Source organism: Neofelis nebulosa, chromosome 16 (assembly GCF_028018385.1).
Source record: "Neofelis nebulosa isolate mNeoNeb1 chromosome 16, mNeoNeb1.pri, whole genome shotgun sequence".
NCBI classification, from domain to species: domain Eukaryota; kingdom Metazoa; phylum Chordata; class Mammalia; order Carnivora; family Felidae; genus Neofelis; species Neofelis nebulosa.
The window spans coordinates 32,786,827-32,812,922 of NC_080797.1; the positions used below are offsets into that span (position 1 = coordinate 32,786,827).

The 26,096-nt window shown below is 49.9% G+C and overlaps 1 protein-coding gene across 6 annotated transcripts; it reads left to right on the forward strand.

Annotated features, from left to right (window-relative positions):
• The first annotated feature begins 5,455 nt into the window (after positions 1-5,455).
• On the forward strand, positions 5,456-26,028 carry KIF18B (kinesin family member 18B). 6 transcript variants are annotated; one of them, XM_058703508.1, is made up of 17 exons: positions 5,469-5,573; positions 13,263-13,324; positions 14,992-15,318; positions 15,959-16,116; positions 16,416-16,520; positions 16,712-16,822; positions 16,903-17,100; positions 17,242-17,418; positions 18,322-18,396; positions 18,536-18,636; positions 19,118-19,295; positions 19,657-19,784; positions 22,360-22,559; positions 22,781-23,309; positions 24,242-24,331; positions 24,843-24,946; positions 25,171-26,028. In XM_058703508.1, the coding sequence occupies exons 2-17, from the start codon at positions 13,309-13,311 to the stop codon at positions 25,275-25,277; spliced, it is 2,604 nt and encodes an 867-aa protein (XP_058559491.1). In that variant the 5' UTR covers positions 5,469-5,573; positions 13,263-13,308; the 3' UTR covers positions 25,278-26,028. The 6 variants fall into 6 exon arrangements, 3 of the variants coding, with proteins under 3 accessions (XP_058559492.1, XP_058559491.1, XP_058559490.1); XM_058703509.1 differs by lacking the exon at positions 13,263-13,324 and having other exon boundaries at positions 5,456-5,573; XR_009254888.1 differs by lacking the exons at positions 5,469-5,573; positions 25,171-26,028 and adding an exon at positions 23,817-23,949 and having other exon boundaries at positions 12,089-13,324; positions 24,045-24,331; positions 24,843-24,897.
• Positions 26,029-26,096: the final 68 nt, after the last annotated feature.

Genomic DNA, 26,096 nt, shown 5'->3' on the forward strand with positions numbered 1-26,096 from the left:
AAAATATCTACTTGAAGGGCTGCTGTGAGGTAGTGGATGAGAACCTGTTTTGTAAGTTATAAAGCAAAATGCAAATGCACGATTATTATTACAACCCACGTCTCCTGAGCCCTGTGATTTTTTTTTTCTGAGCCCCATGATTTAAACCACTTTCGGTTGTACTTCAGTGCCTGGGATGGTGATGGTGATCATTAAAGAAGATGAAGACTCTTGGGTTGTTCTCCTACCCTGATAATCCCAAAGTGAATATAGGGTAGGGGTTGGTTTGGGGTACACAAAGTGTGGAGCTAAGTGTTGAAAATGGGTGCCCTGAGTCCTCCCACGTCCAGTGTGGACTCCCCCTCCCTTCTGTTCTATGGCCTCCAATATGGGGTGAGAGAAGGGATGCCCCAAGGCTGTGGTCCACCTGTCCCTACTTACTCTGCTGGTTCAACATTACTGAACATCTTCAATGGGCCAGGCCCTAGCTTGGTGTGGGCTCCAGAGATGCATAAGAAACTGTCCAGAGGGGCCACCTGGGTGGCTCGGTTGGTTAAGTGTCTGACATTGGCTCAGGTCGTCATTTCACGGTTCATGAGTTTGAGCATCTCTGCTGTCAGCTCAGAGTTCACTTTGGATCCTCTGTCTCCCTCCCTCTCTGCTCCTCCCCCACTTGAGCACTCTCTCTGTGTTTCAAAAATAAATAAATAAATATTTTTTAAAAGGTTAAAAGAAACATGTTTAAAAAAAACATCCAGAGCTTCAAGATACCCACAGGGGTCATACAGAGACATCCACGACATAGTGCTATTGGAGGGGGCGGGGGGGGGGGGGGAGGCTTCCCAAACTGTCAGGAGGAGTTACTCTCAGGGAGCTGGACTAAAGGGAGGCTTACAGTTTTACTTACATAATGTTTGGAAAGGTTTTACAAGGTCTCCCCCTTTGAAATTTGAGCTCCCCCCACCCGCCCCGAGGATTTGTTGCTGAAGCTGCCTTCTTGGGGATGGGGTTGGTGTGGGTAGAACCCAGGGAACTGAGGGTTTTCTCTTCTCTTGTCCAAGGGCTTGGGAAATAATGGAGCTGGGTGAACAACATATACCCTCATCTCTGTATCAACACCCAAGTCATAAGAACACCTATGTACTATTTTAAGAATTTCAAATGCATTCATTTATTTAAACCTTACAATGATCCCACAAGATAGTTACGACGAACACACCCATTTTTTGCATGAGAAAACTGAGGCACAGAAAGGTGAATTAATTCACCCAAGATCATATGGCTTACCCTTTCTGGGAGCAGCCCTCTTGCCTGGCCATTCTCGGGAGCAGGAGAGGGGTTGAATCTCACTCCCTCCCAGCCAGAACAGCCTCCCCAACCAGGTCACCTGGCACGCCTGCCCACAATGCTTGCTGCCCGGCCAGCTTGCACAGGGTCAGGGATCCTGCCTTTCCCCAGATGGTGAAGGGTAAATTTGAGGGTTCCTTCCCAGGTGCCCAGGGCACAGGCCCCTTTGCTCCCTGAGTGAGGACCCCAGCGTGGATCAGGACAACTGCATAGGGTCAGGTAAGTACCAGACCTCTCCAGCCTGCCCAGAGCCAAGGATGGGTCCGCTACACCCTGGGCTATTTCCACTGCTTGCGGAACACCTGTTCATTATTCAAAGCCCAGGTCCATTGCCTGCTCTTCCATGAAGGCTTCCTGAACTTCCCCCAGCAGTCACCTGCAGGTCTCCAAGGCCACACCGAGAGCATCTTCCACATAACAATGGCTGACTCAGTACATAACACTGTGCCTGCCACATAATAACCACTCTACCATAATAGCAGCTATTCAAACATCTGTCACTCTCCTAAACTTCCACCTCCTGCTGGTGGGTGCTGTGATGCACTGCCTAGGTCTCCTTCAGGACCAAAAGATCTATTCCCCAGCTGCTGAGAGTGCTGCCGGCAGGTGGCTCTGGGCTAGCAGCCCCCTTCAGGGATGGCCTCTGCTGATGGGGGGTGCCTTGCCCAAGGTCCTGCCCACTTCTTAGGGCAGCCTGTTTCCAATGATAGATTAGCGTGAGGGTGTAAAGTCCTGGTCCCCTCGCAGGGCTTTTACACTCAGGACAATTCTGAAGACTCTTCCACGCATGTTCATTCCAAGAGCACATCCCAGTAAACTTCCTGCACACTGATCTCCACCTCAGAGTCTGCCCCATGGAGTACACAACCTGCGACACCTACCCCAGATCTCATCCATTCACTAATTCCTTCAGCCAATTTTACTGAGTACCCGTGATGTGACAGGCCTGGTAGCAAAGGCAGGAGATGGAATGTGAAACTAAGTATCCAATGGGTGATCACATCTCCTACCTCCTGGAGAAGGCAGAAGTCAAGAGGGTGACTCTACCAACCTCTACCATAAAATCCACAAACTTCCCTGCATTTGGGCCCCTCCTCTCTTACTTCTTTTTGCCTCCATGGAAGAGCTGTTCCCCTTTCCAGGGCCCAACCTGTCACTGTGTTCTATATCCAAGGCCCTCCCACCAGTGTACCAAATCTGCCCTTGTTTGTCCAAGACTGTTCTGGTTTTCAAACTGGAAGTTCTATATCCTGTTAAACCCCTCAGTCCCAGGTGGGCTAACTGGAGTGGTTGATCAGTGTATCTTCCATGTTCACTGGGGACCTCACCTAATTGATAATCACACCTCTCTTTACTCTTTAGCGGCTCACTCTGTATCAGCTCCTTCCCATCATCCTTCAAAGCTCGCCTACCTTTAAAAAAATCCTCCCTTGACCCCGCATCTCCCTCCAGCCTCTACCTCCTTTCTCTGCTCCCCTTGACAACCAGAGGACTTAAAAGAGTAGTTACAACTTTCTCACCTCCCACTGTGGTCTGGCTGCTGCCACTCCTCTGAAACGGCTCCCACCAAGGCCAAGTGTGAACCCCTTGCTGATAAACCGAGTGGACACTTTTTCAGTCTTCATTGTGCTTGACTTCTGTGCTAGGCTAGACTTCAAGGTCTGGATTTTTTTTTATGTTTATTCATTTTTGAGAGACAGGGAGGGATAGAGAGAGAGGGAGACACAAAATCTGAAGCAGGCTCCAAGCTGTCAGCACAGAGCCCAACATGGGGCTCAAACTCATGGATGCGAGCTTGTGACCGGAGCTGAAATCGGAAGCTTAACTGACTGAGCCACCCAGGTGCCCCTCTGGCTGGGGTTTAAGGATGGCAAGAGTGAGGTCCTGGACTTGGTTCACAGACCTTTGAAGATTGATCTATATCTGGAGCAGCTAATGCCACACGCAGGTGCAAGGAGGTGTAGTGATAAGTATTCGGGGAGGATGTGCCTCCCCTCAGCCTCCTTTGAGCACCTAGGCTTGGTGATCTTGTCAGTTGCAGATTGTGAGAGAGCCACACACACACCTCACCAGAGCTGAGATCCTGTTGCCTTTCACAACATATTGGCCATATCAGCCCAGAAACATCTGCCGCCACACAAGGCAACATTCTTCACCTAACCCTCACATCTGAGTTCTAGACCTCGAGATACCAGTTAGGCCAATGCCAGGCTAATCTCCCTTTATCAGCATCTGCAGTGTTGGGTCCAGGGGATTTCCATTTGTGTCCACTAAGGTGGGCCTGGCCAGGCCCCACCAAAGCTTCTCAGCATCATGGGCTCCGATGACTCTCTTACCAGCAAAATTCTTTTCCCTTGGATTCTGAGATCCAAGGAACAGTTCCTTTGGCTTCAACTTGCATGCCACCTCCCCCCAACCCTCTTTTTCATTGTCTTTATAGCCCATATATCACATCATTTTTAGTACTAGCTTAATTGTCTATTTTCTCTCATGGGCTGCAACCTCCATGAAGATAGGAGATGGTGTTTATCACTCACCACCCCACCCTCTGGGCCCACCAATAAATACTTCATGGACGAATGAATGCAAGAATACCTATTATCATCTCATGGGATGTTGGCAATATGCCGCACTTACATTATTTCTAATCTTTGTAAGTAACAAGCGAGGTGTCCCCTGTCCCATTGCCCACAGCCAGGACAGCCTCTGCTCCCTGTCTTACCTCACCTTCTCCAGTTAACTGTCCAAACCAGAATTGGACCAAGGCAAGACCAGGCTGACAAGGACACAAGAGGAATCTGTTTCCCTGGTGGTTCCTGGGGATCCCAAACCTCTGTTAAAATGCACATCTCTGTGAGAGGGGATGGGACCCCTAAGCTGGAAGCCATGCTTTAGGAGTTGTATTTCTCCTGGGTAGTGCAGATGGCAAGAATACCCTGGTTTTCTTGTAGCTTTACAGTGACAGCACTTTGTATCGTTTTCTCATGTTACTCTCGCCAAAACAGCAATGCTATCCCATTGTAGAACAGGCAATGGAGGTCCAGGTAGGTGATTGAAGAGTTTGGGTCAAATAAACCAGGTGTTAAATAGTGACTCTACTATCTTGATGTCAGGCCCACTGAGGGAATTTTGCCTCCTGCTCTCTTGGATGCCTCAGACCTTCTCATTGTCCCAGGGTGGGGACAGATCGGGTTAACGAAACTGGTCAGCAATTGACTCCAGGCAGGCATCACCTGTGTCATCCTCATCAGATTCATACAAAGCTGTCCCCTTACACATGCTAGGGGTTTGGAAGGCTTTCACATCCATGCTGTGTTAGGTGAGTAGGAAGGACAGGGTATTTACCCCATTTTATAGACGAGGAAACGGACACTCAGAGAGCAGCAATGACTTCCAAAGTCTCAGCACTAATTGGTGATTCAGTCACTAGTGATTGGAATCGGGCTTACTGATTTCAGTGCAGGGCTCTCTCTCTCGCTCTCTCTCTGACCTCCACAACCTCCAGTATTGAGGAGCAGCATGAGGCTGGCCCACCAGAAGCCAAGCAGCTGGCGATTATGAAGGATGGAGACAGTGCTGCCCAGCGGTGCCCTAAGGGGCCGAGCCTCGTATTCAACAACCAGTCCATGCTATTCCTGACGCTGTCAGAGTCAAAAGGGTGGAATTGCCATTCTCTGTCTCCACCGGCTTTTCCGTATCAAGGCTGTTCTCGAAGTTCATTCTTGGGATGGTCGCGGAGTGAGAAGAGACCCTGGACAGTGGCTAAAAAGTCCCTCTTGGATCGGTAGATGCCATCGTAGCCCACAGAAAAAGGTTTGAAAACGTGCTTGATATCTGGTTGTTGCACGTGGTGATGAACCCAGTCCCAGGGACGGCAGCGTAGGCCGCGGTTCCCCGGTACCCCAGCTCCACACAGGTTTCTCCCCGTCTGGTGCGGCCATAGTCGGAGGCGCTGCCTCAAAACCAGCAGGCAGTAAGGGGAAGTGCGCAAGCGCACAGTTGACACTTCAGCGCTGTACTTTGTTACTTAGGAAACAGCCAATCAACGATCCGGACGCTGACCAATGGGAAGCGCGGATGAGCCGACCCGGCTAATTTGAACGCGCGGCGCGGGGCGAAGGTTGGCGCGGGGCGAAGGTTGGCGCGGGTGGCGAGCGTGTGGGGTGAGCTCTCCGGTGGTCCGGGGCTCACGGCTGCGGCGGACCCGGCTGTGAGCGGAGACACCAGCGACGGGGAACCGAGGAAGGGTAAGCTCTGGCCCACGGCGGAGTCGGCCCCGCGGGCTCCAGCGCTCAGGCGGACCCAGCCGCTCAGGGCGGAAGCAGCTTTTGCGCCAGACCCAAAGGTGCAGCGTGGAGACCCAGCAGGTTCTGGTTGGCTCCCTCCGAACGGGACGGCGCGCGGTGGGGGGGGAGCAGGGTGCTTCCTTCCACAACTGCGTGGAGATCGGGATCCCTCTGCTCATTTGTACAGGACCTGGACGGGGTCGACACAGCAGCACGGGGCCCGGCCCTCTGTGCATCCGCTCTGTGAAAGGTCCTCTTGCTCACTAAATCTGGAGACCTGGGACCCTTGCACGTCTGTGTGGAGTAGCTAAGACCCTCTCCGCACATCTATACGGAAGAACTGATTGCAGAGCTGTGCCAGCGGCCGTAAATTAGTTACTGGGGCAGTCAGTAAATATTTGATTGAGTAAAGGAAGGAATAAAATATCTGTATGACAGAAAACCATGCCTTCTGCCACTGCTCCTAGGATGCCTCTCCTCTTAGCTTTGGCACTTTTGACCCCTTAAGATAGAACAGGACAACAGAATACATGTGTAGAAAAATTTTTTAAAGGAGTTAGCAGAAATTAATGAAATAGAATTTTACTATGTAATAGAGAAGATTAACTTAACCAAAGCTGTATCTTGCAAAGACTAGTAAAAAGGCCAAACCTCTGTCAATATTGATTAAGATATAAGGAAAAGAAATAGAAAAATGATGGGGGGGGGGGCGACTGGCTGGCTCAGTCAGAAGAGCATGCGACTCTTGATCTCTGGGTGGTGAGTTCAAGCCCCACGTTGGGTGTAGAAATTACTTACATAAATAAAACTTAAAAAATAAAGAAAAATTGTCTTAGGAATGGAAACAGGAGCATAACTTCAGTTACTGAGACATTAAAGAGAGAGACTTCAATGGAACACCCTTTTAACAATGCTTTTGGACAATTTTCTAGGGAAAAAAAAAACCAACTTACCAAAACTGACTCAAGAAGTTATGGGAAAATTTTTTTTAATGTTTTATTTTTAATTTTTGAGAGAGAGTGAGAGAGAGACAATGCAAGTGGGGGAAGGGCAGACACACACACACACACAGAATCTGAAGCAGGCTCCAGGCTCCAAGCTGTCAGCACAGAGCCCAATTTGGGGCTCAAACTCATGGACTGCAAGGTGATGACCTGAGCCGAAGTCAGACACTTAACTGACTGAGCCACACAGGCACTCCTTTAAACATTTTTTTTTAATGTTTTATTTTTATTTTTCAAGAAATTATGGAAATTTTTAACACACTTAGGTTCATTGAGGAATTAGTTTCAAATCTACCCATTAAGAAAAAAGAAAAACCCACCAAATTCCACCAGAAATTTATGAGCAATTAGAAGAAAAATTCTAATCTACAAACTCCCCTTAAAAAAAGAGGAAACATTTCCAGTCTATTTTGTGATACCAGAAATGAGACAAAATTACCAGTCAATCTTTTTTGTAAATGTAGTTGTTAAAATCTCAAAGAAAATATTAGCCATCAGAAGTCAGAAATGTATATTAAAAAAATACATCATGGGGCGCCTGGGTGGCTCAGTCGGTTAAACGTCCGACTTCGACTCAGGTCACGATCTCGCGGTCCGTGAGTTCGAGCCCCGCGTCGGGCTCTGGGCTGATGGCTCGAGCCTGGAGCCTGCTTCGGATTCTGTGTCTCCCTCTCTCTCTGCCCCTCCCCCGTTCATGCTCTGTCTCTCTCTGTCTCAAAAATAAATAAACGTTAAAAAAATAAAATAAAATAAAATAAAATAAATACATCATGACCAAATGGGGTTTATCCCAGGAATATGAAAGTGGTTTAACATTAGAAAATCTAATACAATTTACACATTTACAGATTAAAACAGAAAACATATCCCATTAGGCGCAGAAATAGAATTCAATAAAATTCAATACCCATCCTTGATTTTTTTTTTTAATTTGGTAAAATAGAGGTAAATTTCCCTAAACCAACCAAAGGTGAAATAATAGGGGCATCCCCTATACAGTTAGGAAAAAGATAAGATTGTTTGTGGTTGCCTCCATTCAAGATTGTACCGGAGGTCTTAGCCAAACTACAAGACAAGAGAAAGGAATACAATTAAGAAAGAAATAAACACAGTTCATCAGTTACAGCCTTAAGATTGTCTATTTAAAAACCAAAATAGGGGCGCCTGGGTGGCTCAGTCGGTTAAGCGTCCGACTTCGGCTCAGGTCACGATCTCTCTCGGTATGTGAGTTCGAGCCCCGACGTCGGGCTCTGTGCTGACTGCTCAGAGCCTGGAGCCTGTTTCAGATTCTGTGTCTCCCTCTCTCTCTGACCCTCCCCCATTCATGTTCTGTCTCTCTCTGTCTCAAAAATAAATAAACGTTTAAACCAAAATAAAACAGCTCCTTCCTCTGACCTCTGATTGACTACCGATAGAAAGAACCAGTGGTCTTTGGATGTTGCCCTGTGGGTACCAAAGTAAGGGGAGATGGGAATTGCAAAAGCCCAGCTACGGAACAGAATAGTCTAGGATGAAACAGAATGCCTCTGGTGACAGTCAGAACAAGGTCAAATTCTGGCCTTGCCACTTACCATTGATGTGACTAGTTCCTTCCAGAGTCTCAGTTTCCCTTGTAGAGTAGGATTATAACAATTGTATCAACAGCCACAGAATGAGATTGCAGCACAGAATGAGATTGTTGTGACAGTTAATGACACCATTTGAAAAGCGGTTAGCATAGTGCCTGATACATAGTTATGTGCTCAATAAATGTTAGCTATAATAGTAGTTATTCTTAAACTTTTGGATTCAGACCCTACTCTTCTCTGGCTCTTATCCATCCACTGCATGCTGGACCTGGTGCCTACGTATCTGGACCTGATGCACAGACTGTATCAGAAGAGGGTCCTGCTCTCTTGAAGCTTGAGGACAAGAAACACACGTGTGATGAGCCCCCTGGGTGGCTCAGTTGGTCAAGCATCTGACTCTTGATCTCAGCTCAGGTCATGATCTCCAGTTTGTGAAATCAAGCCCCACGTCAGGCTCCTGCTTGGGATTCTCTCTTTCCACCCCTCTCCCACTTATGCATGTGAGCTCTCTCACTCTCTCAAAATAAATAAGTTTTAAAAAAACAAAGAAAGAAAGAAAGAAAGAAAGAAAGAAAGAAAGAAAGAAAGAAAGAAAGAAAGAAAGAAAGAAAGAAAGAAAGAAAGAAACATGTGAGGGATGTAAGGGAGTGATGAGGGGGATTACAGCAACCCCTATGAAAATAGAATGTCCAAGGGCTAGGCACCTTCGCTGCCTTCCCAGCTCCCGATGTCTGCAGGCAGATCCCCTCAAGTCCTCAGAAATTCTCCAGGGGCTTCTAAGGAGTTTGTTCTTTTTTGGCCTGTCCCTATGAGGGTGGGCAGAGAAGCCTACCCTGAAAACAACTGAATCTTGGCTTCCCAGCCCCAGCTCGGCAGTGAACTAGCCTCTGGGTTTTAATGAGCTGCCCTGGGTTAGAAACAGGACGTGACTGTGGCTGGCTCAGAACCCTGAAGATCTTATTAAAGAATCATCTCCCTTGTACTTTGGGCTGAAATGCTCTTTCCAACCGAGGATCAAAGCAAACTTGACAAACGTTCTCTCATTAATCTCCCCATCCCCCTGGGGTGGGAGCAGATCAGTAGCTGTTCTCTCTGGCTCTCGAAGGGGGAAGCTGATGCGACGTTGACGACATTGACGTGGTATGGCCGGAAAGACCTCCCCACCAGTCAGATGCAGAGCGGAGACCAGGACCCAGACGTCCTAGCTGCAGCCATGCCAAGTGTCACCATACCCCCTAGCCTGTGCCCCCCAGCACAGTCTCAGGAAGAAGGAAAACATCTCATTAGGCAAACAGTCTGCCTCACTGGCCCTCAGGAGGCAGAGAGGAGAGAACTGTAAAGGTTATGTGCACTCCGTTGCCAGTGCCCTTTTTAATTTCCTGCTTAGAATGTTAGGCTGCTTTGTGGCTCCTCCTCAGCTAAAACCCTCCTGGTGGGGGGCTGGGACTGCCATTAAGGCAGCCAGTGTAGACCTAGATGGTAGGGCCAGGTACCCTCTGCCTTTACTTCCCTGGGTATAAGAGTAGGGCTCCCTGGGGGCAGGAATGCAAGGATGGGAGACAGGAACCCTCTCCGAGTGTTGAAAATTAGGTACAGTCCATATATCTGAAAGTGCTTGCAGAATACATAATGCTGGTTACATAAAAGGGATTATAATTATTATATAAACATATGGGACAATTACAACAATGTGATCATGAGAGCATACTATATAATATCATTATAAGGCAGTGTAGTCAGACTGCCTGGGCTGGAACCATGCTCCATCACTTACTAGCCTTGGGATCTTGGGCAAGTTGCTTAACCCTCTCTGTCTCAATCTTCTCACTGAAAAATGAGTATAATAATAGTATCTATCTTGTGGGATTGCAATGGAGATGAAAGGAGGTGGTATCCATAAGGTGCTTCAAACAGCCCCTGCATAGTGAGCATTTAGCTCTTATGTTTATTATGGCAGTCTGATTGCTGGGACAGGAAAAGAACTATACAGTGTAACAAGATTATTATTGGTTGATATCTTTCCCTTGTTTTGTGTGGGGAAGAAATTACAAAGTGTGGGGATAGGGACTGAGAGTTTCAAATCAGCTCAATTCTGCTTCATTCCCAAAGGAAAAACTGAGTAATTTACTGGAGTATTAGGGAGAAATCTCACTTTTCTTTCCTGTCAGTAGGACCTAGTCTTTCCTGGGAAAGCATTCATCTATTCATATCCCCCAGAAACAGCCCCTGTTCCTAAACCCTGTTAATATATCCCTAGAGGTAGGCTGAACTTTTCCAGGATATCCGTGACTCCTGCATTCCAGAAATTCCATCTCTACCCTTGGTAGGCTGGCTTGAAGGAGAATGAAAAAAGCAGAGAGAGAGATGTGAGGTGAAATCAAGAGGGAATAGACAAATGTTTGGAATTATTACCGGGTCAACATTAGGAAATCTGTCTATGCCATCCCCTGTATTAACAGATTAAAGAATGGGGCACCTGGCTGGCTGAGTCAGTGGAGCATGAGACTCTTGATCTGGGGGTTGTGAGTTCAAGCCCCATGTTGGGTGTAGAGCTACCAAAAAAAAAAGAAAAAAAGAAAAAAAAAAAGGAAAAACACTGTTATCATCCAGGCTGCACCAAAAAAAGCATTTGATAAAATGTAATGTCCATTCCTAATGGACACTGGAGGGTAGGAACTAAATATAGTAGAGCTAAAAATAGAAGGTAACTTTCATTTTTTGCAAACTATATCATCATTTAATTGAAAAACCTATGAGAATCAATGACAGTCTATTAGAGAAATCAGTAATGTGGCCAGATACAAGATCTGCATCCAGAAAGCAGTTGCTTTCCCATATTCTGGGAGAAAAAAATAGAGAATGCAATTTTATTTATTTTTTTATTTTGATATATTTATTTTTAAAGATTTTATTTATTTATTTATTCATTTATTTATTTATTTATTTATTTATTTATTTATTTATTTATTTATTTATATTTTAAGTAGGCTCCACACCCAGCATGAAGCTCAAACTAACAACCCTGAGATCAAGAGTCTCATGCTCTACTGACTGAGTCAGCCAGGCGCCCCAAAGATTTTATTTTTAAATAATCTCTACAACCCTGAGATCAAGAGTTGGATGCTCCACCAACTGAGCCAGCCAATCGCCCCTGAAAATGCAATTTTAATTTTTTTTTTTAACGTTTATTTATTTTTGAGACAGAGAGAGACAGAGCATGAACGGGACAGGGCCAGAGACAGAGAGACACAGAATCTGAAACAGGCTCCAGGCTCCAAGCTGTCAGCACAGAGCCTGATGCGGGGCTTGAACTCACGAACCGTGAGATCATGACCTGAGCTGAAGTCAGATGCTTAACTGAGTGAGTCACCCAGGCGTCCCTGAAAATGCAATTTTACAAAGGGCCTAGGGGTGCCTGGGTGGTTCAGTCGGTAAAGCTTCCAACTTCAACTTTGGCTCAGGTCATGATCTCACAGTTCATTAGTTTGAGTCCCGCCTTGGGCTCTGTCCTGACAGCTCAGAGCCTGGAGCCTGCTTCATATTCTGTGTCTCCCTTTCTTTCTCTGCCCCTCCCCTGTTCATGTTTTGTCTCTCTTTCAATAAATAAATAAACATTAACAAAATTAAAAAATAAAAATAAATAAATAAAAAGGGCCTAATAAAGACTATATAATAACCAATAATAAGCCAATCAAGAAATAGACAAACTCATGTAAGGAAAACTGAAATTTTACTGAGGATTATAAAGTTGTGAACAATGAAAAGAGAGAAATATGTTCCTAGATGGGAAGACTTGATGTTATAAAGATGTCAATTGTCTTCATGTAATTTATGAATTTTTTTTAATGTTTGTTTATTTTTGAGAAAGAAAAAGTGCAGGTGGGGGAGGGGTAGAAAGAGAGGGAGACCCAGAATCCAAAGCAGGCTCCAGGCTCTGAGCTGTCAGCACAGAGCCTGACGCGGGGCTCGAACCCACGAACCGTGAGATCATGACCTGAGCCAAAGTCGGATGCTCAACTGACTGAGCCACACAGGCGCCCCTAATTTATAAATTCAAAGTAGTCCCAATTAAAATCTTAGCAGGTGTTTTCATAAAACTCTGTAAGCTGATTCCAAAATCATCTGCAAGACGAGCTGCCCAAGAATAGCCCAGAAAAGAACAGAGGTGATGTGTGTAATGGAACCACTGCGATTACAAGTTACTGCAGGAGGAACCTATCAGTAGAGGAGAATAGAGAGCCCAGAAATAAATTCATGTTCATATGAGAATATAGTTATGTTAAATGTGGCATTTCAAATTGGTAGAGAAAGAATGCACTATTGAATAAATGGTCTTGGTATAATTGCTTACCATTTGGAAAGAAAAGATATTTAGAGGGGCTCCTGGGTGGTTCAGTCAGTTAAGTGTCTGATTCTTGATGTTGGCTCTGGTTGTGATCTCACGATTTGTAAGATCAAGCCCCATGTTGGGCTCTTCACTGACAGTGTGGGGCCTACTTGGGATTCTCTCTCTCCCCCTCTCTCTCTCTCTGCCCCTTTCCTGCTCATGCACACGCACATGCATGCTCTTTTTCTCTCAAAATAGACGAACATTGAAAGAAAGAAAGAAAAGATATTTAGAAACCTCATTCACAAAAAAATTAATTCTGTCTGGATAAAGAGCTAAATGTAAGAAAAAGTATGAGACAGAAATATAAGAAAATTACCTCGGGGAAGGAATATCTTCTTAAATATGACATAAAACCATAAAAAAAAGAAGGTTGACACATTTAGCCATTTAAAAATGGAAAACCTCAGGGCGCCTAGGTGACTCAATTTGTTCAGTGTCCAACCCTTGATTTCAGCTTAGGTCATGATCTCGTGGTGGTGAGATCAAGCCCTGCATTGGGCTCCATGCTGGGCATGGAGCCTGCTTAAGATTCTCTTTTTCCCTCTCTCTCTGCCCTTTCTCCACTCATTCTCTCTCTCTCTCTCTCAAAAATAAATAAATAACTTAATTAATTAATTAATTTTAAAAAATGGAAAACTTCTGGGGCGCCTGGGTGGCTCAGTCCATTAAGCATCTGACTTCGGCTCAGGTCATGATCTCACGGTTCCTGAGTTCAAGCCCCTCATCTAGTGAGCATGAGACCTGTTTCTGGTGAGCATGAACCCTGCTTCAGTGAGCCCCACTTCTCTCTCTCTCTCTCTTCCTCCCTCCCTCCCTCCCTCCCTCTCTGCCCCTCTTGGGATTCTCTCTCTTTCTCCCTTTCTCTCTACCCCTCCTCGCTCACTTGCGCCCTCTCTCTCAAAACACAAAAAAAACAAAAACAAAAAAAAAGGAAAACTTCAGTGTGGCCAGGGTAGGATTTTTTTTTTTTTTACCAATGATGCATGGTTGGTTTGATACCAAGAGTAATATCAAAAAATTTACCACATCAACAAAATAAAGGAGAAAAAAACCCACATAAACATATCAGGAGATGCTGAAAGATCATTAGGTAAAATTCTAAACATTCCTGATAACAACTTGAAGTTAAAAAGAGTGAAGGAAATTCCTATTATGATAATTAACTATTTGTCCAAAACTAATTTCTAAATTGTGAATCACTAAAATGTTAGTTCCTTTAAGATCAAGAGCAAGACAAGGATGCCCGTTATCATCATTATTATTCAACATTGTTTTGTAAGTTCTAGGGAATGCAATAGATAAGAAATAAAATATTTGGCGTAACCATGGAGAAAAAAAGGTAAAAAAATTTTTTTTTCTGATCTATAACTGTACTCAGAAAACTCAGTAAGTTCTAATAAAAACAATTGGAATTAGTAAGAGTTTAAGGGGAGTGGGTAGAAGGCAAATGTATAATTAACAATTGTGTTTCTTCCCCTAGCAATTACCACCTGGAAACAGAGATGCAGGAAAGTTCTCCTTTCATAAGAGCAATTAAAGTACTTGGGAATTGTATTCCAAAGACAATTACAGAACCTATCTGAAGAGATGAAAACCTATAAAATCTTAACTGAGGGACATAAGAAATATCTGAATAAATAGAAAGGCAATAGCCATGTGCTTGCATGGAAAGTTTTAATGTAAAATAAATGTGTAAACAATACTATTCCAATTTGTAATCCCAATAGGGTTTGGGGGGTTGTGTTCTGGGTTGGGGGTGGAATTGATAACGTTTTCCCAAAGTCAAGTAGAACAATAATGCATGGAAAATAGTTAAAAGATTTCTGAAGGGGCACCTGGATGGTGCAGTCAGTTAAGCAGCCGACTTTGGCTCAGGTCATGATCTCAGGGTCTGTGAGTTCGAGCTCCACATCGGGCTCTGTACTGGCAGCTCAGAGCCTGGAGCCTGCTTTGGATTCCGTGTCTCCCTGTCTCTCTGCCCCTCCCCTGCATTCTCTCTCTCTCTCTCAAAAATAAATGTTAAAAAAATTAAAGACATTTATGAAAAAGAAAGACTAATGGGGGCAGGAGGGGCGGTTGGAAGGGGAGGTGGTTCTTGCCTTACTAGATAAAAAGCATACCGTAAAGGAATGAGATGGAAACTGTGGCACTGGCACGGGTGTAGACAGATTTGTGGAACATAGCAGCCCAGTCGTGGGCCTCTGAAAGCACTAAAGTCATTTGGATAGGTGGCATTTCAAGTGAGAAAGAGATATTTACTGATGGGTGCTGGCAATTCTTATTCTCTTGAGGTATCAGATGAAGATCAGTTGTTGGGGAGGGAGCGAGATAAAGCCTTTGACCGGCAACAAGGCTGAGGGGGCGCCTCGTCAGGCCGAAGGTCAGAATGATCCTCATCTCCATTGTGTGCCTGCCAGGTGTTGCCATGGTGATGGCGGTAGAGGACAGCAAGGTGCGTGTCGTGGTACGGGTCCGGCCTCCCACCCCACGGGAGTTGGAGAGTCAGCGGCGGCCTGTCGTTCAGGTGGTGGATGAGCGGGTGCTGGTGTTTGACCCTGAGGAGCCCGATGGGGGCTTCCTTGGCCTGAAATGGGGCAGTACCCATGATGGCCCCAAGAAGAAGGGCAAAGACCTGACATTTGTCTTTGACCGGGTCTTTGGTGAGACGGCCACCCAACAGGACGTGTTCCAGCACACCACCCACAGCATTCTGGACAGCTTTCTCCAGGGCTACAACTGCTCAGGTGAGAATCTGGGCAGCGAGGAGGAAAAGCCCTGGTTGGTAGTGGCCTTGCCTCCCTGCTTCCTTCTAAGGGTTTCATCTGCCCTCTGACATGTGCCCACCTTCCCCTCCGCTGGGCACTTGCTGAGGAGGGTTTTGGCCCTTTCATTTCCTGTGGGTCCTCCATTCATTCTCCTTTGTGAAACACTCTACTGGGCTCTAGAAGCAGATCAGACAGACATGTTCCTTGTCCCCTTCATGCTTGCGTTCTAGAGGGGGGAAGACATTCATCACAAATCACCCCCACAAATGCAGGATCACGAATGGAGGTTAGTAATGTGAGGGAAGGAACAGCAGACCTGCAGCAGAGGAAGCTGCCTGAACTGGGGAAGGGAGAAGCTCTCACTCAGAGTAGAGACCCCTTTGCCCTGGAAGCCCCAAGCCCACAGGGGACCTGGGCCATAGGCATGGAGAACTCAAAAGCCACAGTGTGAACTCGGTGGGATGCGCGTGGGCAGTGGCAGTGGAGCTGTGCACAGGGAGGCGGAGGGAGGGGCTAGGGGAGAAGGGGAGGGCTGGCCTGGGTGGAAATGCGCAAGGGGACCCCTAGGGAAGGAGGATCTGGCCCTGCCACCACCCTACCCCCACTCTGTCCCCCACAGTGTTTGCCTATGGGGCCACCGGGGCTGGGAAGACGCACACCATGCTGGGAAGAGAGGGGGACCCCGGCATCATGTACCTGACCACCATGGAACTGTACAGGCGGCTTGAGGCCCACCAGGAGGAGAAGCGATTCGAGGTGCTCATCAGCTACCAGGAGGTAGGGCTGTTCCTTCACAGGCCCTGGGCAGCCTCACCCCTCGTTCTCACAACCCCTAAAGGTGGGGAGAAGGGAGAGAGAGTGGGGAGAGAGGGTGGTAGGAAGTGGGCCGATGGGGGCTCGCTGAGAGCCCAGAGAGCATAGACGCAGCTCTGAGAGAGACTGCACTGGAATTAAACCTGTCCGTCCTGCTCTCGCCATTTAACACTATCCTGCAAAGTGCCACTCCTGGCATGGTGTTCTGTCATGCTGCCCCTGCCCTGCACCTCAGGCCTCTCTCTTGCTTCCTTTCTCCGCAGGTGTACAATGAGCAGATCCACGACCTCCTGGAGCCCAAGGGGCCCCTGGCCATCCGTGAGGACCCCGACAAGGGCGTGGTGGTGCAAGGACTTTCCTTCCACCAGGTGTGGGGTTGGGCTCGGGCGGCAGGAGCGGCCCCAGGGTTCTCTCACCAGGCAGTTTGGGGATCCCCTGGATCGTGGGGTGGTGGTGGGAGCCAGGAGGTGACATTGGTTCTGAAGAGCAGCTCTCCCTGTTGGGGGAGAAGCCCCGTTTGGGGAGACTGCAGCCCCCTTCCTGGGCATCTCCTCCGTAGCCAACCTCAGCTGAGCAGCTGCTGGACATGCTGACCAGGGGGAACCGCAACCGCACGCAGCACCCGACTGACGCCAATGCTACCTCCTCCCGCTCCCATGCCATCTTCCAGGTGAGAGGGGTCAGGGGTTGGAGCCTGAAGCTGGGGCTCCCGATACCCAGCACCCCCTCACCCCTGCCATCTGCCCCCAGATCTTCGTGAAGCAGCAGGACCGGGTTCCAGGTCTGACTCAGGCCCTTCAAGTGGCCAAAATGAGCCTGATTGACCTGGCTGGTTCGGAGCGGGCGTCTAGCACCCACGCGAAGGGGGAGCGGCTGCGGGAGGGTGCCAACATCAACCGTTCTCTGCTGGCCCTCATCAACGTCCTCAACGCCCTGGCCGACGCAAAGGTAAAACCGCACAGACCCGGGGTCCTTCTCAGGGTGGGGACTGGGGGCCTAAAGCCAAAGTTCCTTCCCTCCAGCCCTGGGTCTCAGCCTGGATCCGTCCAGTCCGGCTACCTCACCCCATGCCCCCTTCTGTCTCCCCAGGGCCGTAAGTCTCACGTGCCCTACCGGGACAGCAAACTGACCCGTCTGCTCAAGGACTCCATCGGGGGCAACTGTCGCACAGTGATGATCGCTACCGTCAGCCCCTCTAGTCTGGCCTACGAGGACACATACAACACCCTCAAGTATGCTGACCGGGCCAAAGAGATCAAACTCTCGGTGTGTGGCAGCCAGAAATGGCCAACCTGTTGTGGGGGGTGCAGGAGGAGGAAGGGGTGGGACCCACACAGCTCTCTCCGCTACCTGAGTATTCCCCCAAGGCAGAGGGAAGAAGTCCCCAAGGCTCAGTCTTCAGGGCGAGTCTGCTATAGAAGCCATGTAGTACCCATCCTTGGGAAGACTCCAGTTGCGGGAGAGGCAGGACAGTCTCCAGACTTGAAAAAAATAATAAGGGATGCCTGGGTGGCTCAGTTGGTTAAACGTCCGACTCTGGGTTTCAGCTCAGGTCATGATCTCACAGTTCGTGAGTTCGAGTCCCGCATCTGACTCTGTGCTGACAGCTCAGAACCTGGAGCCTGCTTCCGATTCTGTGTCTCCCTCTCTCTCTGCCCCTCCTCCACTTGCGCTCTGTCTCTCTCCGTCTCAAAAATAAAAAACATTTCAAAAATTAGAAAAAAAAAAAAGGGAGACAACGGAAGGGGGTGGCCAAGTGCTGGCCAATGATCTTTTTCAGACTTGTTTTTAGCAGCAGGACAATATTTTCAGCCAAACAACATAAACAGTAACATGTAACACAGATAAAAGCAGAGTTGTCCCTGCCTCCTCTGAGGAGCCCTGATGCTCCTAGAGCTGTTGCTGGGAAGCCCCTGGCCTAGTGAGAGTGTATTGGTCAGGGAGTCAGGAGTCTTGGGTTCCAAAGCATCCTTCTGCCTCTTGCTGTGGTCCCAGGCAAATCGCTGCCCTTCCCTGATCTGTTTCCCCAGTCGGGAGGGTGATTCTTGAGAATGTGAGTAAAGCGCCTAGCATAGTGCTTGGTCATCGGAGGTGGTGGCTAAAAGCTGCTTTGAATGAACACGTGAAATCTCTCTTGTACCTTGCCCCCCTCTCTGCCCCGCATCTTAGCTGAAGAGTAATGTGATCAGCCTGGACTGTCACATCAGCCAGTATGCCACCATCTGCCAGCAGCTGCAGGCTGAGGTGAGGAGCCCTCCTGGGGAGTTTGGCCGGGAAGCAGGGCGCCAGAGGTGAGCAGTGGGGCGCCGCCAGGGCTCCGTGCCCACCCCTCAGCTCCTGTGCTCACCTGGGGCTCTGAGAGGCTGGGTTGCTCTGACTGCAGGTGGCTGCCCTGAGGGAGAAGCTCCAAATGTACGAGGCGGGAGCCCAGGCGCCACCGCAGGACCTCCCGAAATCCCCCAGATCCGGCCCTCCCCAGCAAGCGTGAGTCCTGCCGCCGTGCTTACCCTCTTTAGCTCAGCAGGGAAAACCCCCCTTCCCCAGCTTCTGTGCTGCCACCTGGGGTTGAGGGTTCCCAGCCAGTGCCCAGGACACTGATTGCCACCTCCAGTGCTCTCTCATTTGACACAGCATATTCTAGACAGCCCTAATAGCACCTCTCAGTAAAATAAGAATAGAAGAAATGATCTGTGTCAGATGAGTTAGTGACACCCCCCAGCCTGTATAAGGAGCATATACTATTTAAAAGAAGGTAAAATTAACAGACAAGCATCCTTGTTTCCTAAGCCAGGAAATCACCAACTCCCTCTCTCACCCTCTGCTGCTGCCCACTTGTTACCCAGGCATCCATCCCTTATGGTTCTCTACCACCTGGTGCCACAGAGACCCCACCCCTCCCTGCTTTCCCCACCTGACCCTGTTTCCCGCCTCTCAAGTCCCCTCCTTTCCCCCTTATCCTTCCCAGCTGCCCCTCACCGTCCCATCTTCCCAGCCAGCCCTGCACCCCAGAGCTCCACCCAGGGTCTGCAGTCCTTCCAGAGGAGAGCCTGGGGCCAGAGGCCCCGGTGGGGAGGGTCATGGAAGGGAACTCTCCAGACCGGGAACCGCCCCCAGAGGACAAGGAAGACGACCCAGCCGAGGAGGTAGGACCTGGAGCTAGTGGAGGGTTGGAAGCAATGTCCCTCCTCAGCTCACAGAGTCTCTTCAGTTCTGGGCTCCCCACCTGGATGTCTTACGTGTTAGTCATTAAGGGGCTTTCAGATCCTGCGCAGGAAGGGGCATCCCTGTCAGAGCCTATGTCTGGAAGTGACAAGCATGCATGTTACCAGAAGGGGAGCAGGGAGAGAGGAGGAGTCTGGGATGGAGAAAGGATCAAATGGGACCCGGTCAGCCCAAGATCCCCTCTTTCATCCCCCCTTGGAAGAGGGAAGGATTTTAAGATCTGCTTATGTGGGGGAGGGTGGCCATCCTGGCCCCTCTACCTGTGACTCCTCTCCTCCTTAGGTTCCAATCCAGGTACCAGAGCAGACCCTCAGACACCCACTGCCAAGGTCCCCGGGCCTGACCCTGCAGCCCAAGCCAGACACGGGCTGCCTCTCACCACAGAACTTGGGCAGGGACTGTTCTAAGCAGTAGGTGTCTTCTCGTTCTTCTCCGGGGTCCAGGGTGGCAGGCGATGGGTTCCGACCTTCGGGGGTGGGGGGGGAGCCGGTGTTCGGCACGTCGCCAATGCTCTGGTTCTGCTCTAGTTGAGAGTCGAGTCTTTTTCCCTCAATGTTGTCCCTGATCTGCTTTCAACGACTTAAGATTATCACCTACTCTGTGTACTTACCCGTCATCTCTATTCTTCCACATAACTGGTGAGCAAAACACCAAATTCCATCCAGAATTTGGCTGGCAAGCACCAAGTTAGGGCAGGGCTGCCTGGCTAGTGCTGTGCTTCCCAGTCTGGGGGCTGAGCTGCCCGTCTGTCCTCTGCAAGGAGGAACCAAGCAGCCAAGAGAAGTTGGGTGGCGGGCTGAGAAAGGGACAGCCGTCCCGAGTCAGGCGTTTATCAAGTGTCTTCATCAACAGATTGTGGCTATTTCTTCTCAGAAGTAAATACAGACCACCACCCAGAGCCAGAGAGAAATGGATTCTGGACCCTTCTTTCTGTGCTTAATAGAGAGGTGCTGCTAGTATGTTTTTCCTTGGCCCCTAGACCATAAATCCCCTGCCACTTAGCTTTGCTGCTGCCAACCCCACTCCTGCCTCCCCAGCACGCTTCACGCTAGGCAGTATATTTAAAGCTTCCGGACAGAAGGGCCTGTTTAATTTTATTTCTTGTTGGGGAGTGTCTGTTCCCTACTCAGCAAAAATGCTGCAGCCTGAATAATCAGCGGCTCATTATCTATCTCCTGCTGCTGACTCCCCGGGGCCCTGGAGTGGCCAGGATGCGCTGGCAGGATGTCCCCTTGGCCCCCAGGGCTCCCACTGATGAGTCAGGGTCCCTTCCCTGTTCTGGCGTCCCCTGCTATGAAAAGGGAGAACTCCAGGGCTCTCCTTTCTGCTTTGCCTCTGGTTTTGTGATCCCCGACAAGGTGCTTCACTCTTAGCTATGATTTGGGGAACATAGGCTTTATTCTCCTTTCTTCTTAGGGCTAATAACAGACACTAATAAAATGTGACAGAAGACCCCATGTATCAGGGGCTGCAGAACATGCTAGATCCTCTCCATACTTGGAAACACCCTAACAACCAGATAATAGAAAATCATTTCTCTTTGGCTTTAGACTTTAGAATCTTAGACCACCAGGGCACTGAGTGGATCTCAGATTTTCCAGTTCAGTGGTTTTTCAGGATGTTTTTTAGCTACAAAGTCCTTTCTTCAAATGAAATCTTATGCTGAAGTTTAATATGTAGAACAGATAAAGCAGAGCTCCATTTTAAATGTCCTCTGATGGGTTTCGTGAAACCTAATTTGGAAACCTGTGGTATAGACCAGCTCCCCACTTGCCAGATGGGGTACCAGGGCCACACGGCCAGAGGGACAGGGTGAGACCAGGGTCACCTGACATCCAAGCCCATGCTTTTCTCCCTAGACACTCACTTTTCTAGTGGTCTAATCTTATAATGTGTGGCTCAGGCAGATGTAGAATGAGTTTCTGCTGTGTCCTTTTTAATTTATATCCGGCCTTCTTTCAAAAAGGCCTGGTGGCTGCTTTATCAAATGAGTTTGGATTCCCCAAGCAGACAGTGAAGGCAGAGGAGGGGGCTCAGGGATGGCCAGGCAGGTAGAGCTACCTGAGGATAAATTATTGGCCAGGAGTAATCCCCACCGAGATAACTGTGTCCATTCTTTCATCAGAGGCGTGCCTCACAGGAAGGAAATTTGCCTTATTAGAATCTAAATGTACAATATCAATAATCGCATTACCCTCATAATTCCCTTTAAATAGCCCCTCAGTGCATGTGAAGTGTGCATTGATCCACACCAGCTCTTTCAGGATCCCCGCCATTAAGTGGACTGAATGCATTTTCGAGGGTCTTCTCAGAACCGAGACGAACACAGCATATCTAATCTCATCTCCTCTTGTCCTGACAAGCTAGAGGTTTTTATTTTACCGGTCACAGTTAATTTTACAGTGCTTAGTCCTCTTTAAATACTTTATATACCAAATAATTCATTTCATCTTCCCAACCACCCTAAGAGGTGGGTGTATTTGTTATCCCCGTTTTAAGGATGTGGACACTGAGGTTAAGTAGTGCCTCCAAGATCACACAGCAGCAAGTGTGGGAGCCTGGATCTGAGCTGGCAGGCTGACCTGAGCCTAGCTCTCACTGCTGCTACCTTACATTGCCCCTTGGGTGGATGAACTTACTCAAGGTCAAGTGCTAGTAAACGGCAGAGCTGAGAGGAAACTCAGACCTTCTGGTCCAAGGCCATTTAGTGCCCTTTCCCTACCTCCCAGGTCATTGTCTTTGTCAGGGCGCATATTTAGGGGTGAAGCCTCCTTCCTGCCTTGCTTGTGACCATCTCCACCAGCCTTGGTCTCCAGCAAGGGGGTGGCGGGGCAAGAGCCACAGCTGGGAGGGCGGGGAGGCCGGCGCACCAGTGTGGGGGGCAAGGCAGGAGGGAGCCAGGGGACCCGCCCTCGTGTGCCCCTCACCGCCAGAGCAGTGGGGCCATGTCTGAGGAGGGGCGGGATCCCCTCCCCTCCCTTCCAGGTTGGCCCTGAAGGTGCTGTGCCTGGCACAGCGACAGTACTCCCTGCTCCAAGCAGCCAACCTGCTGACCCCCGACATGATCACAGAGTTCGAGACCCTACAGCAGCTGGTACAAGAGGAAAAAGCTGAGCCCAGAGCCAAGGCCTCAGGCACACCCGGCCCGGCCAGGGGGGCACCTCTGGAGCTGCGTTTAGAGTCAGGTGAGTCTTGCCCCTGCTCTGCCTCTATCAATGCCCTCTCCAAGACCCATCTCGTGCTGAGGGGCGGCTGGGCCCTCAGCTGCTGGGTCATGCAGTGGTGGACAGGAGTCCCAGCAGACCTGTGGAGTTAGGGGCTCCTGTGTCTCCCCCAATTCTACAAATTCTCCTTCCTTCTGGATGGTCCCTGATCTCCCCTTAACACCTGCCTTCTCTATGTTCAGAGTCTCCAGGATACTCTGGCCCCGTGACCCGGACCATGGCAAGGCGACTGAGTGGCCTCATGCACACTCTGGGGGTCCTACCAGGGCCTGACCGCACCCCAGCCCAGGTAGCCCGGCGGCCCACAGAGAAGAAAAGGAGGAGGAGACCGAGCCCCTCAGAGCCAGACAGCCCCCCAGCCCCGAAGCTGGGGACCAAACGCCAGCGCCAGTCCTTCCTGCCCTGCCTGAGGAGGGGGTCCCTGCCTGAGGCTCAGCCTTCACTCGGGCCCACCACCCCCAGAGAGGGAAAGGCCTCCTCCTCCTGCCACTCCCCTCGCATCTGCCCAGCCACAGTCATCAAAAGCCGGGTGCCCCTGGGCCCTTCTGCCGTGCAGAACTGCTCTACTCCTCTGGCCCTGCCCCCTCGGGACCTCAACGCCACATTTGACCTCTCAGAGGAGCCCCCCTCAAAACTGGGTTTCCTTGAATGCACTGGCTGGGAGAATGTTCCCCAGGAGCCGAGCAGGCTGGATCAGCCCTTCATCCCCAGGTGGGTCTCCCTTCCAGCCTCCCTCCCATCCTTCCAGGCCAGGGATGGGGAGTCGGCGAGGGAACAGAGGTGCTGCAAAGAGTAGAAGCCAGCCTGACTCTCAGAGCCGGACATTTGCTGTCTTTCCCCCTTTGGTCTGAGCAGTGTCACTCCCCAGGCCCGGGACTGCTGCTCCTTCCTGGCTTGTCTGTCCATACTTCAAAGCTGCTGGCTCTGTGCTGGTTTGTGGCATGCCCACAAGGAGCTAACGGGACCCCCTCTCAGGGATGGCCAGCAGGGAGCAGGAATAAGGGGCGACCTAGCCCTCTCTGTGCCTCTGCATCACTGGTACTCTCGGGCTCAGTCTCAGTCCCAAGTCCCGCTGATAAATATGTGCTCCTGCCATTTCCACCCCGGATTCCACCCTCCAGCCCAGCATTTGGAACTGGGAAGGGGATCCTCAGAAAATTTTACTCAGCCATTTTTCAGTGAGACGATGAAGCTCTCAACTTCACCTTCCACCCACAGGAAAGGGGAAGGATGACCAGCTTGGGACAGTCCAAAGCCAAGAACAAATGGCAGACTGACCTTGTACTTGTGAGGCCAAGGGCGGTGGGCTGCCCACACCCCCTGCCCGTCCTACAGCCTGCACCACCTCTCGGTAACAGACTCACAGCCAGGCAGGTGGAAGGGTCAAATTGTTTGAACTCCAGTTCCCTGCACGTGCCAGAAACTGACATCTGGATGTTCTCCCAGAACAGGCCTGTCACTCAGCTGTCAGCCCAGGCCGAGTGAGGCAGGGAGAGGAATCCACCTCTAAGTAGGAAGAAACCTCAGAGGTCATCTTATCCAACCTCCCCACCCGCCGAGCTGGGGGCTGGAGGGAGGAGGCGCTGGCACCTTTTCCTGGTTCCCTCCTGACCTGCCTTCCTTTACCTCCCTCCCTCCCGCAGTGGACCTGTACCCCTGTTCACCATGAAAGGCCCCAAACCAACATCTTCCTTCCCTGGGAGCTCAGCCCGCAAGAAGAGGCGCGTTGCGAGGTGAGGCTGGGGGAGTACGTGGGGAGAGACGGAGCTTTCTCCGGGGCAGCGGATGCTGAGCCAGCTGCGGGGCTCCGCTGTGTCTCTGGACCCCTTGGAGCCAGTAGCAGGGGTCCTGTGAGCAGGGCCGGCATCGGATTCTCTTACTGAATGAGGTTCCCTTGACCCTTGCTAGTACAGGATTGTACCAGAAGGGAAGGGTATCTCCCTTCTTTAGTGAAACGCTACAGGCTCCTCTCCATGAGGGAGACGGTCAGTGTTCACTGGTTAATCTGGGGACCAGATCACCCACCCCTCACCTCTACTTCCCTGCCACACCCCACGAAGCTCTCCTTCCCACTGCCTCTTCCTGCCTTCAGATCTGGCCTTAGAAGCTCGAGCTGGTGCTTGGCCTCCCCCTGCTCTCAAGGCTTAGTGTCTAGCTCTACGCCTCCACCCCTACCCTGTAGTCCCAAGGTATGGCTGTGACCTTCCTAACTTCCTTCCTTCCTTCCCTCCCTCCCTCTCTCAGTTCCTCAGTCTCCCGCTCCCTGGGAGTGGCCCGTGGCCGCAGCCGCATCGCCCGCCTCCCCAGCAGCACCTTGAAGAGGCCAGCTGGGCCCCTCACAATCCCAGGTGACTGGCACTGGGGACAGGGATGGTCTGGGCCACAATGGGAGATGCAGACAGGAAGTAGGAGGGGACAAGAGGGCCAAGACCCAGGTGAAAGGAAGGCCTGGGGTATTTCCCAGCGTTTTAGGGACCTGATGAGAGAAGTGGGAGAAGAGTGGGGGTGGGGAGCAGTGGGACAGAACCTGACTTTCTTCCTCCCTGCCTGTCCCCATCCAACTGGCCTGCAGAACCCCCCTCCAGTCCCCACTGCCCTGGCAGCCAGAGGAGCCAGCAGGAACTGATGGGGATTGGGGGAGCCCTGTCATCTGGGAGCTCTATCACCAAGGTGTCCTGACCCACCAGCTCCTTGTGGTCCCTGGAACCGCCTGTGCCAGGAGCCCTGACCTGCCTTCCTCACCTCGGAGCAATTAAGGGCAACACCCTCTTCCTTTATTAACACTCCTCACCAGCCATTCATTTTGCTACCTGCCCTCTTTATCAATCTCTTGTTATACTCAGTTTCTCAGCCTGTATATATTCATCTTGAGTGTCAACATGTTGCTATTTTAAAGGTGCAACCACCTTACCTGTTCATAACACTCTCCACGCGAGCAGGTGGCCTTGGGGGACTTTGCTCCTCCCCTCCCATCTAACAGAGGGCTCTGTGCAGTCATGGCCGCTGTGCAATGAAGAAGGGGCGAGGATGGGATGGGATGGGATTGGGCGCGGTAGGGGCTCCCAGCCTGACTCTCCCTGGTGTGTGAGAGAGGGAGGCACCGTCGTCGGCCTCATCCCTGCAGCCCAGAGCAGGAGCCCCAGCCCCGGGCTGCCATCCTAGTGATGATGTGGATGATAGTGGTGTTTGGATTTCCAAATGAAGATAGCTTTATCATTTCTTTACTGCAAACAGGATGCACACTCAGTGTAAAAAAAAGCGTACAGAAGAGAGGGAAATTCAGCCTTAATGCTACCACCTAGATGTAAGAGCTGTTAATACTCGAGTTTATATCCTCTGATCCTTTATTTCTGCATATATACATATATATGTACATGTAGATATAGATATATTTTTTTATTATAATGATTAATAAACCATCTCCATTCTTGGTGTGTGTTTCTTTCCATATACCTGCACAGGATAGCAACCTTCCCCAGAAGATTCTGAGTATAGAAA

What these genes read in the sequence shown, in the direction of transcription:
- KIF18B (XM_058703508.1), top strand. An exon ending in ACGCCCTGGCCGACGCAAAG is followed by an intron (nt 17,101 to 17,241) that starts GTAAAACCGCAC and finishes CTGTCTCCCCAG; the next exon opens with GGCCGTAAGTCTCACGTGCC. An exon ending in GATCAGCCCTTCATCCCCAG is followed by an intron (nt 23,310 to 24,241) that starts GTGGGTCTCCCT and finishes TCCCTCCCGCAG; the next exon opens with TGGACCTGTACCCCTGTTCA.